Source organism: Mus musculus, chromosome 13 (genome assembly GCF_000001635.26).
Source record: "Mus musculus strain C57BL/6J chromosome 13, GRCm38.p6 C57BL/6J".
Taxonomy (NCBI): Eukaryota; Metazoa; Chordata; class Mammalia; order Rodentia; family Muridae; genus Mus; species Mus musculus.
This window is the reverse complement of record NC_000079.6, coordinates 109,728,737-109,741,760: the sequence shown is the minus strand read 5'-3', so window position 1 is coordinate 109,741,760 and position 13,024 is coordinate 109,728,737. Positions and strand designations below refer to the sequence as shown.

At 40.7% G+C, this 13,024-nt stretch overlaps 1 protein-coding gene across 6 annotated transcripts in view; it reads right to left on the bottom strand.

Moving 5' to 3' along the window:
- Positions 1 to 13,024, bottom strand: part of Pde4d (phosphodiesterase 4D, cAMP specific) — a 1,301,793-nt gene that overhangs the window by 214,209 nt on the left and 1,074,560 nt on the right. For all 6 annotated transcript variants that reach the window (NM_011056.3, XM_006517643.2, XM_006517644.3 and 3 more), the window contains one exon: positions 1,183 to 1,374. In NM_011056.3, the coding sequence (NP_035186.1) occupies positions 1,183 to 1,374 (192 nt within the window). The remainder of the gene's footprint in view (positions 1 to 1,182; positions 1,375 to 13,024) is intronic.

Genomic DNA, 13,024 nt, shown 5'->3' with positions numbered 1-13,024 from the left:
TCAAAGTATAATAAAAGTGAAACATAGAGAAGTCCAAAGAACTTCACTGGGTCCCATGGGCTTTCTCTGATTTTTCCTCTCTCTTACTGTCTGCTTCTCACGTCCAGCCAAACATCACGCCTTCAATGTACCATTCTCCATATTTTACAGAACTGTTCTCTGAACCCATTATTTTCTTGTTATTTCCTTTGGGCAGAGTGCTTTCCTTGTAAAACTCACATTTTATTGCAAATAGTTTAATACCAGTCCTTCCTTCCTCTTAGATGAAGAACTCAAGGAATATTCTAAGAGTTCAATACATATTCTCACTGTGTCTGAATGAATAAATACACATTCTATGGACATTTTCAAACCTATAGAAGAGGGATGAGGGTAACACAAATGACCCCCAGCAATGGGAAGTTATTTAGGAAGAAGAGAAGTCATCAGTAATACAACGAGTGCAAGAAGTGGGAACTGAGAACTAAAGGTTACAAACTGAGCAAAGTCTAGTTTTATTTCTAGAAGCCTATTTGGGGCTGTTGCTTGGTCTATTGCCTTGGTGATCTTCTAGGGTACCAAGAATAACACTGAACCCACAAGGGTCCTATAAGATGAACTGTATCCCTGTATTACCTGCAACCCCGTTAGTTTTAATTCATTTCTAATCTGTTCATGTCTTAAGGGAATTTGAGTTTATTGCACCTAGTGATTTATATTCAGAACCTCATTCCATTTGTACAAAATCCCCAAAAGATCTTATCAGTTTCATGACTGTACACATCAATTGAGACATAGTCAACACACTGTCCATCTTCGTGTCAAAGGGGTCTTTAACCTAAGTTTAAGGCTTGTAAAAAAATATTAGAAAACATTCATGTGGCTGAATATCTAAAGCTTTAGTCTTACTGATGTATAATATAAGCTAATGTTTGGAGGGTAATTTCCATTAAATGTTTAATTCTACATTTCCCAAACAATATATTTTCTGAAAAAAATGTCATTCCCTTTCATCAAGGTACCAGAACATTCAAGTTAAATTTACTATTCCTCTTCAGGTTGGAGGATTCTATTCACTTTCTGCATCAAAAGAGAAGGATGTAGTTGGATGAAATCATCATTTATGACGTCATCTACTCCAGAGATGAATCTGCTCAGGTTTTTCTAGGTACTTCTGCCTTTTCTGCCCACCCTTATACTTACATATCACTGGCAATCGAGGAGTTCCTGGACATAGACTTTGGAGAGAGGTCATAGTCGCTGTCAGATCGGTACAGGAAGGACTCCCGGCGTTGACTGTGGACAAAGTTTGCTTGGAGAATCAGCCCAGACCCTGGGCTGGTCATGGGATCCAAGGGACTCCGTCCCGCTGATGTGCCATTGTCCACATCGAAACTGAGAATAGAGGAAGAGAGTTACGTTGGTGGGAGCATTGGCCTGCTGGTACCTCAGCAGAACAGTTAGCCTGATTTTAGGAATGAAGGGAAGATATTACATCTGATTCTTGCTAGTAAAAATTACAACGTTGAACTAGAGATGTAGTGGTATCATGGTTGCATAGTGTAACACCCTGAGTTTGAGCACCAGCACTGAAAGCAAACAGACAGACAGAAGACAGACAAACAAACCCATAACTGTAAACATAACATTGTGTTCACATTCTTATATTCCTTGGCTTTTGACAACTTAAAAGGCATAAGTTTTTCAAAATCTAACTTCATTTAAAAAAAAATAGATCATTCTGCAAAGTAGCTCTGAGCACAGAATTCCTGTTTAGAAAAAGAGCAAATTTATAGTAATTCGGTAAATATTTGAGTTCTGTTGAACAACTGCCACTGTCTGATGTCATGATCCACCTGAAAATGGGCTTCTTTTCCTTTTCACACTATTCCTATTCCATCACTTCTTTCTCCATCTTTTGCTGTGAACACATAATGGCCTTTACAGTAGTTTCTTGAATCCATTTTCCAGTCTTTATCGAGCACAAATATCTAAAGATCTTAGAATGCAAATAATACTGACTACACATCCATCAGTAGAAACCCTTCATCTTTGCTTCAGAATAAAATAAAAACGTCTTAGCTAGACTGTAGGTCTTGATCATTTCTCAATTGCAAGAAAACACCTTCTTGTCCCAAGGTACAACTTGGACCATCCGGCACTTTACAGTCGGCTCACATTGAACTACCAATCCTCTCTGGCTACTTGCTTCCTGAGTTGTTCTCTTGATTATCTATCTCTCCTTTGCTAAGAAAACCGACATTCATTCTTCAGAACTTAGCTTCTATCTAGAAGTTTTGCAAGAAATCTCAGTCTTGGGAAGTATCCTTCATGCTCCCAATGACACTGCCCTGTTTGTTCCTTATGGTCGAGACTGACAGTTAATTGAAAACACTTACTACATGGTCTTACTGTCTAGATTTTGATCTTTCACAAAATGGACTGTGAGATATCTCATCACTTTATGTGTTCTTTCAAAAGCCTTTATTGGATGGGTCAGGAACCTATTAATATTATGATGCTAAATGAATAAGGTATTGACTCCTAATGATGTATCATTATACCGATAGATTAGTGCATCTCTCATCCTTCATCTTAGGGTCGGTGACTATTTGCAATAGATGGTGAATGACCCTGAAATGCACAACTGGCCTAGGGAGAGACAGTATGAGACTCCAGCATTCCCAACTCTAAGTGGAGCATATGTCCTGTATCCCTCTTCCAAAGGCTCAAGAACAACTGTAGAAGGGAATAGGAGGAAAGACTATTAGAGCCATCAATAGTAGATGAGTACAACAAAATATCTTCTGGATACAACAGGGTAGCTGCAATATGAATTCACAGATGTGGTGACAGCATGCACAACACTTGTGCAAATCTAAAACAGACCAAAGCCCTGAATGGAGTTGGGAGTGGACAAAGTGTCCCTCTTAGCTGAGGAACAGTAATTGTGAGTGGCTGTTGAGAGAGGGAGGATCAGTTGTCTCCAAGAGTGCAGCCCCTAATAAACGTACAATGCTTCCGTGGAAAGCCACGTTATCCTAAAATACTTGGGTAGAACATATTGACCTGGATTCAGAGAGATGTAAAGGTGGGTGTGAAAGCAAAAAGGGATGAATATGAGAAGACTTGGAGGAGAGAGGGTGAATATGACCAAAACATGTTCTACCCAATTCCCAAAGGACATATCCTGTATGTGTACATGCATGTGTAGGTGTAGGTGTAGGTGTAGGTGTAGGTGTAGGTGTAGGTGTAGGTGTAGGTGTAGGTATATGTGATGTCTCTGTCTTTTACTGGGGCTAGAAGCATAGATAAATGGTAGAGTCAAATGACTGACACACAATAGGCTCTGTGTTCAACCTCCAGCACCATAACCCAGAACAGCAAACCCCTGTACTAAGTGAGGTAAATGAACATAGAAGAAATGAAATGCATTGAGTTCAGTACAGAATTTAGAGTTGGAGGACAAAAAATAGCCATATATGCAGTTTTCAGTAGAATAGTCATTAGAACCCACAGAGACTTTCTCAAAAAAAAAAAAAAGAAAAAGAAAAAAAAACTTTTCTAGTGAGACATCAATCAACATCAAACTCAAGTCTCATCTATTCTTGAGAAAAGAGAGTGACAGCCTGGGATAGGCCAGGGGGTGTGTAGCTAAAGGAAATTATTGAATGCACAAATGAATTCAAATTAAACTGTTATCAACATGGCCCCATTAGAATCTTTATCCAGAACTGAACATGCAGCTCAATTGTACAGTGCTGCCCTACATACACAATGCCCTGGGGTTTATTTTTAGCATGCCCATGTGCATGTGCAACCACTTCTTCAAACATACACACACACACACACTTTATGGCCCATTAGGTTAAAACATTTTCTAATTTTCTTTCCTAGATTTATTCATACGCAGTGTCACCTATCAAGTGTTCTAAGTAAGCTAAGCTGGGGAGGTAGGGAACACTGAATCATTGATCATCTATGCATCACCCGAATCAAACCTTTAAGCAGGAAAGAAAAGACAAAACCAACCAACCAAACAAACAAACAAATAAACAAAAAACAGGAGATGGTATAGTGTAGCTTAGGTAATCAGAAAACTGTTTTCCAACTTCAAATTTTCTTTGTGTGTATGTGGTGATGTGTGTGGTGTATGGATGTGTGTGTGTGTGTGTGTGTGTGTGTGTGTGTGAAGGATTTTATCAATTGAACCATGTCTCCAACCTTTTAATAATTTTGTTAGAATTGTGTCATCTTATAAATATATTTATTTGGTCCTGCCAAGACACTGGAGGATTATCTAATTAAACCTTCACTTTATAGACAAAGACGGTAGGTTCTGGAAAAGCTGATTGACAGAAGTCAGTGAGCTAAGGCTTTATTGTGTATTGTTCCTGAAGTCCTCCCTGACAGAATACATGATTCCACGAGGCACGAATGAGTCAGTAGCTGTGGACCAAACAAGAGGGCTTGGGCTCATCCAGGTAGGTGTGACATGCTCTTCAGCACACTGGCTATCCTCAGGACAGCCAGGGAAGGCAGGGGTGTAGGTAGTAAAGAGTGTTATCAGGGGAATTAGGAAAGCTCTTTTTGGGTGCTATTTATAAAACACACATTTTTCAAACACTTACTATGAGTATACTGTGATTAAAAACCATAAAAGCAATAGTATTAATTCAGTCCGGGCTAACCTGTGATGTTCCGTAGAGGAGTAGTAAGTAAAGTGAGCTTTTAGCATTACTCAATACGCATTGGGAAGACCCTGCTCAGAAGAGTAGTGAGGGATGAGAATATATTTCCCTTTAAGGAGAGAGTCACGGAGGATCTAAGGATGGAAATGCTCTACAAAACATCTGTGCCTGCTTCCTCTTATTCGAAGCATCTGTGCAAGCTTCCTCTTATTATTAGCAGGATGATGTTAGGGTTAAGTGGAGCAGAAGGAGGCTTCTGTCTCCATATCCTAGGAACAATAAAGAAGATGGAAGGATGGGCTTCGGGGTTCGCTTTTTCTCAGTTTAACTGGATCAATGCCAACTGAATCATTCTCCCCCCTCCCCCAATCATTAATTTATGTTTTTAAATACAATGTTCTTTTTTTTCAATTCCATTAAGAAAATCTAAACGTATATAGACGCCCTATTGTAGATTTTTGAAAAATCATATTACTAAATATCTTAAAATATTTTGATAATAATGCTACCATGGAAATCAAAACATTTACTAAGTGAGTAAATTATACCTGGACTTTGCCATTTGTTTGCAGATGTAATACAACACTTTGTCCACTAGATGGAGAGAATGCTCTTAAATATAGAGAACCTATTATAAAGTAATAGGAAGGTCTAAATTACCTATTAAAGACTCATGCAAACCTCTTAAATATTACCTAAGATAATGCCACAAAAAACTATTAAACTGCTATAAATAATTATTAAAACTATACCAATCTGTGAAACATTTGCATGAGCTTTACTTTGAAACGGAATTCATTTCTTTCTTTTTCAAAGAGTGATCAGACTAGTCTGTAATTTAGAGGTTCAAGCCGGGCGGTGGTGGCGCACGCCTTTAATCCCAGCACTTGGGAGGCAGAGGTAGGCGGATTTCTGAGTTCAAGGCCAGCCTGGTCTACAAAGTGAGTTCCAGGACAGCCAGGGCTAATCAGAGAAACCCTGTCTCGAAAAACCAAACTGAAAAACAAAAAAGAAAAACAAAACAAACAAACAAATAAAAAACCTTAAAGGTTCAAGTGACCTTCCAGCCTCAGTCCCTGGAGTAGCTGGGACTAAAGGCACACACCATGCACACATGGTGAAGAGTTTGCCCTAGGACCAGGCTGGGGAGGAGAGGCTGAGATCAGTAACTGATATTCTATTGGGCCTTTACTTTAAAATTACTCAGGAAGACATCACTGATCCTCCACAGTACATCACTCAATGTCCGTTATACTAAGCAAAGCACCATTGATATCAGTGGTAGGCTGGGAAAGCCTTTTACATTTGGGGAATGCAAGTTTTCTCAGACTAGAGTGATTTGGGAGGTAGGCATTTAGTCTGAGGTTCCATCAGCATCCAGCTTTCCAGTATAGTAAGTGCTTCTTTAACCAACATTCATCATCAAGCAAAAGCTAGAGTACTGAAAACACTTAGCTCAAAGTATTACCAAATATCAACAGTGGTGAATAACATTATAGAAAGGTTTTATATAATGAAGAATTTAGTGAACAAGCTTGCATAGTTCTTTGTTCTTAGATTAATAGTGTGTGGGGGGGGGCACAGATATATGAAGCATAACATTTCTCAATGAGGCAGTAAAAAATCTACAAAGGAACAAAGGCCAAATGAATAGCACTAGTTATGAATAGTCCCCAAACAATAAAGCATAGTGCTGTATGAACTGGGAAATCAGATATGCCAAGAGACAACAGATATAAAGGAAGCTTAGTGCAAGGAAGGAGTAGAGAGCCCAGGCATAGCTGAAGATGCTCAAAGGGGAGCAACAGAAGCAAGCTTGGCAAAGGGTTGTAGTGAATGTATTTGAACAGGACACAGAGATAGACTGCATTCATGGGCTGGCACTAAAAAGCCATGGGGACATTAAAAAAAAAAAAGTGGCAACATTGTATGGTACAGCCAACAGGTAGGCTGGGAGTGTGAATAGAAACCAGGCCAAGGCGTGCCCACGTCAGATCGCTATAAAGAGATGTGTGGAAAGATACATGGCCATTTAGTAACCAATACCCAGGTCTGAGATGTGGTAAATCTCATTACATTCATGTGGCTTCATTTGTAAAAATAAAGGTGTTCTTTCTGCGACTGTGGAGAAAGTAGAATAGCCACGAAATAGAAAATAAATCGAGAACCAAAGGAAGAGGGGGGAGCCCCTCCCAAATAAAAGGCTTCTTAACTAAACCCTTCAACTATGAGAAGGAGGGGCACACCTTCAGAGAGGTCTTGTTCGGTAGAAACAACAAAAGTCAGTTCTTGCTTCACGCTGTGGGCTACAAATCAAGGAAACGTGAGACTACCTATTATGGGCTTAGCTTTCTGAAAATTAGCTTCATTTAAACTGAGAGCTATTTTATGCTGAAAACAGAAATGACTTGAGATGAGCTGCTCGGTTTTGAAACATGGTTTCATCCACAGTCCTTGGTATTAATAAACACACACACACACACACACACACAGAGAGAGAGAGAGAGAGAGAGAGAGAGAGAGAGAGAGAGAGAGAGAGAGATGGGGGGTGCGTCAAGGAGACAAGGAGTGGTGAGTTTCCTAAGCATCCTCTGGTTCACACAGAGGCCTGCTGAATTCCCACCAGACTCACAGCCAGTCAGGTGAAGCCCAAGACACAATATAATCTGAAGCTTGGGAACGTGGCAAAAGAATCGAGGGGGCAAAGTATCCGATCATAATAACGACATTGACAATGATGATAAGTTTTGGGGGGGTGCTTTGTGTGCCCCACATTCTGCTTTCTGCATATCACATCCTCACTAATGGAAGGGGCCACCACAGTTCCCTAGTTTTTATTTAACCAAAGGCAACCCTGTGATCTAGAAAAGTGCCTCTACATTAAATAATGTGTTGGGAGCTACTCTTCACAGGTATCTGTTTTAAACCCAAACTGTCTGACTCTAGAGCCTGGGAGAACTAACACTGTACTTATGTTTGTATTTCAATGTCTCCTATGATGGTAAGAAAACAGAAGAGCTCTTAGCATCCTTACTGGGACAGACCTTTCAGTGTTAACTCTTTGAAAGCCATATCCTGGGCAACTCATGGGTCGCACACGCCAAAGGTCATTCTGCAACTTAACATTTTGCAATTTGCTAAACCTTCATTCAAAAAAAAACTTGAATACACCAGCAGGGTGTAATGCAGATTCTTCGACAGCCCATTTGGGAGATTTCTTTGCAGGATCGGAGGATTCTCTTGGGATTAAGGGAGTGTCTGGAAGTCTGTGAGGGGAATTAGCTCATGGACAACAGTGAGATACTATAATGCCCCGTGTATTCTCCCCTCCCTCCCCCAACAGCACAGGCATTCACACGTCTTACAAGAGCTGGCTTTCACCAACAGACAGTTGTAGGAAAGTGATGGTACAACTATATTGGTCCCTTGGAGGGACCAGTAAGAGTCAGGACCTGTTGGCCTGATGCATTCAGAGATCTCGAAGGCTATGTGTGGCTGGCAATCTTTTTCTATGGAGCCTTCTTTCCTCAAGAGACAGACAGAAATCAGAAAAGCTGGACAACCAACAGGACTGCGCCCAGATCTCCCCATTGGTCCATTTTAGTGCAATCAATGGATAATAGTAATGGAGTCTTATCTACCTCCGATCCAGAAGCCGTAACTGCCCATGCCTCCTGTCTACTCACCTTGTAACTGTTTGCTAAGGGTCGTTTCTCACCATTTTTTTTTCCCTGAAGGTAGATGCTGATATTCTGGTGGGAATATTTTGATTCTCAACTATCATGTGGGTCTCTCCCTGAGCCTGCTTTGTTCCTGAGTGAATTCTTCATTTCATTTCCTCTAGCCCTTAGGATCGTATACGCAATGCCAACTGCAGGGTTGTGAGGTGAGACCCAATAAGGACTACAGTGGCTAATCTCCTAAGAATCCTTATCAACATGAGTCCCCTGGACTAAGCATTCTGTTTAGAGGCTTCCTGGGAAAGGCCTGGCTGAATGCTCAGGGGAACCCTAGGACCCTTAAGTAAAGCCAGAACGAAGCAGCTGTATACTGCTTCTGAAGGTGTGTGCTCAGGATCAGGGTGTGTTCACAACACAGGCTTTGTGGTCCACGTTTAAGGTGAAGGGATTCTAAGAGGGCTTAAGTTAGAAAAAACAGGGTTAAACTTTGAGCCATGGTTCTGTTCCTTATTAGTTAGCTAAATCATTTACCTGCTAAAGTCCCACTTCCTGATGAAGAAACACAGGTAGTTCTGAGGCCATTATGAGGATTAGAAGAGAATATGGTTAGAAAGCATTTATCTCATTGCCTGGTAGTTAGTGTATGCCCAGGATAGCCAGCGGCCAATGTTTTAGTTTTGTTAATCTTTATCTTCCACTGAGATCATCCACCAAGATCATTGTCTCTATGTGAGTCACTCTGTGTGTCTAAACACAACACTTTGGTGAAGAATCTAAATGGAGACATGAGGGAGGAAGGGACATATGGGACAGATCAGGGGAGTGTGCCCTGGCCATCAATGAGGTGTCAGATGCTGGCCCAGTTTGTTCTTACAGCTTCAGCTGTTTTGAGGGCATCTACCCTCCTCCATGATACTGGTGTGGTAGCATCCTGGCAGAAGGGTAGAGACTCACCAAGGGGAAAGAACACTTCCCTGGTAGGAAATACAGAAGGCATAGAGGTCCCCAGAATTGCTCAGGCTGTAGCTGAATATAGTGGGTAGAAACAATGTGTCAGTCTTTCATCTCCAGATGTAGTGTGCGCCTAGAGGCAATTACATTATTATGGAGATTTTTTTGTTTGGTTTTATTTTTGTTTAACTGCCCCAAGAGTACAGCATCCCTGGCTGTTGGCTATCCAATGGGTCTACTTGGTGTCTAGCCACTGGGGAGGAGAAGGATGCCCACACTCATTCATGTATAAGGATGTCTGGATGATGATTAAGAATTCCTCTCTATATCAAGTATTTCACTCATTGGTATCAGTCCCCTATGATTATAAAATGTGTTTCTTATGAGCACTAGTGATATGGGACCACTCAACAGTTTTCTGCAAGCCAGATAGCAATTCTGCAATAAAGAAAACACTTCACAAAATTAACTATTTTGATATTTTTACAGAGTCTATAGAAAACTGCATACAGTGATATGCACATATGATGCTTTCTCAACCAAAAACTGAACATCACATGTAAACAGGATACTCAGGATATTTTATTACCTTGCTAGATTAAATGTTACTCTGGCTGTTTGTGTGCATTTTTATGTATATTTCCATAAAGGGTAGGCATGCAACCACAAAGAAAGAACAACTGTATCAACCAACCAGACCACTATCCCCCTCCCCAGAGCTCCCAGGGCCAACCAAAGAGCACACATGGAGAGACCCACGGCTCCAGCTGCATATACAGCAGATGATGGCCTTGTCAGGAATCAATGGGAGAAGAGGCTCAATGCCCCAGTATAGGGAAATACCAGGGCAGGGAGGCAGGAGTGGGTGGGTGGGTGGGGGAACACCCTTATAGAGGTAAGGGGAGAGAAGATGGGGTAATGGGTTTCAGGGGGAGGGGTAGACTGGGAAAGGGAATAACATTTGAAATGTAAATAGATAAAATATTCAATTAAAAAAAAAGACAACCGCAGTATTGTCTACAAAATGTCACAGTAGGTAAAGCACTTGTTATTCTGAACTTGTTGCCCTCTGAGTTTTACCCCCATAACCTACATAAAGGTGAAATGAGAAAACTGGCACCACAGATCTGTCCTATACATGTGCACACATGCACACAAGTGAGCATGCACCCAAATACACACACACACACACACACACACACACACACAGAGAGAGAGAGAGAGAGAGAGAGAAAGAGCACATGAACTAAATTTTATTACTCTTTCACACATGGTTTTCATGAGCAAAAGCCTGGCATTGACAGTATATACTTATTTATAGTAAAATATTGGACAGTTTACTAGTAAAAGTATCAGGAAATCTCAGGAAACAATAGTCATTTATGGCTTGTCAGTGACAAGTGACAGTCTCAAGTAACACAGGACAATAAGGGGATGTAAGATGAAGTTGATGCCTGGAGTTTCATATAGTGGAGTTTGATATAAGAGAAAAAAAGCTGGACTGGCCTTGTGCATTTTGGTCAAATAATACAGACAGACTCCATTTTTCTTATGAGACACTTATTAGACCAGTGTGGTGGATCAAATATTTAATCCTGGAAGCTGTTGTTTATAATATGACTGTGCTTGAAAACAAGGGCTCCACAGAGATGACAACAGTTGAGGGAGTTTGCAAGGAGAGAGTCTTAATCGAAGAAGGCTCCGAAGAGTTGTCCTCTGAACTCCACACGTGTGCTATGGCATGGGTTCGCCCACACTCACAGTAAGTCACACACATATACAGCAATATTTTAAGTCTGTTTTAGCTATTCGTGGTCTTTTGTGGTTCTATATGAATTTTCAGAGTTGCTAGTAGACTTGCTTTTCTACTTCATTGAAAAATGTTGGAATTTAGGTGGGCATTGCAGAAACGTTGCTGGTTATTATGAGCAGTAGAGACAGGTCCCACAATTTTAGTCTTTTAATGCATGAACATGCATAAGAAAGGATGAGAATAGAAACAGGAACAGACAAGTGAATTAGGTCAAACTAAGAAGATTCTGCACAGGAAAGAACAAACCAAAAAACACGGGAAAAAAAAAAGCAACCTACAGGTGGATGGAACCATTTTTAAACCTTTTTCTTCTTCTTCTTCTTCTTCTTTTTTTTTTTTTTTTTTTTTTTGTTCTTTTGAAACAGGGTTTCTCTGTGTAGCCCTGGCTGTCCTAGATACTCACTTTGTAGACCAGGCTGGCCTGAAACTCATGTAGATGTGCCCACCTCTGACTCCCAAGTGCTGAGACTAAAGGCGCATGCCATCGTGCCCAGCTCAAACCACATTTTTAATAAAGGGTTACTGTCCATAACATATAAAGGACAGAGTTCTCTAGACTGACTTATTGGGGGGGGGGCTGTCAGAAAGAGCCCTGTGAGGATCGCTGACTCAGTTTCCCTTCCCTTGTTCTGGTTCTATCAGGCTTTTTTTTTTTTAAACCACATTTCCCAAACACAGTTTTCCAACTCCACAGGCAAAGAAGAGGCAGAGAACAACCATTTCTGTTCTTTTTTTCTTTTCTTTTTAATACAGAACAAACTAAAATTGTTTTAAGAAGCTTGCACTGGGAGACATATTTTTGTGCTGTGCCCCCGCGTCCTCCCACTCCCTCACACTTATTCTCCAAGTTGCAGACAGAATAATCATGCTAAGATGATAATCAGGTCCTGGCAAAGTCCCTGCTCACCAGTCCCCATGTCCTCATGATGGCCACAGGCCTTTGGGGATCTGGGTCCCCGAAGTTTCTCTAATGACATCTTACTTTCATCTTGGGTCACTTAGCGCCTTTCTTTCCATTGAAATGTGCACATGTTCTTGTTTAGGGCTCTTTACGACTGTGGTGCTCTCGGCCTGGGTAATGTTTTCCCAAGTTATTAGCTCAATTTTACCATAGTAAAAAATTTCTGCATAGTGGGCTAGCCTCATACTGTCCTATGTAAAATTACCATCCTAGTCTCTGAGATCTAACCTATTTTTTCCTCTATGTCTTCACAATATTCACTAGCCTTTGATAAACTAATTTTTATTTACTATGGTCTCCTTCCCATTAGGAGGTATGTTCCAAATGTGTGGATATTTTAACCTGTTTTCTTCATTAGTGCAGCTGCAGCACCTACAGCTGTGCCTTGTGGGTAGTACTTGCTCAGTAAAAACATTGTGAATTTATAAGTACCTTTAGACGCAGCACTGCTGTCTACTGGTTATCTACCCACTGTGGTTAAGTGTATGGCTCTACTTCAAACAAGCATCATCATTTTTTAAAAATTTGATTAATGATTGGCCATTTGTTTAAAGAAATGAGACTGAATATTTCACTTTAAGAAATGATCTGGGAAGAAACTTCAAAGAACCTTTTAATCAAGAATATTTGACATATTTTCAAGTCTGACCTGTAATCAGCCACGTGATCAGGAGTTGTCCAGATTTTATGGCACATAAAGGCCATGCAGTTGTGAGAGCTCACTTCGCAAAGAATTGCCAAAAATTAAAAATTAAAAAAAAAACCTTATGTTTTTCAAACTACAAAAAAAAAAAAAATCCATAACTATGTGGTATGCCCTCTTTACCTTCCCCAGAACAAGGACGGAACTAAGACAAGCAGTAAGCAAGAGCCCAGGACCTGATCTTCACAGCCCCACTGTAAATGGGGACCCACAGCCAGAAAGGAGGAGGGAAGGAATGGCATGGCC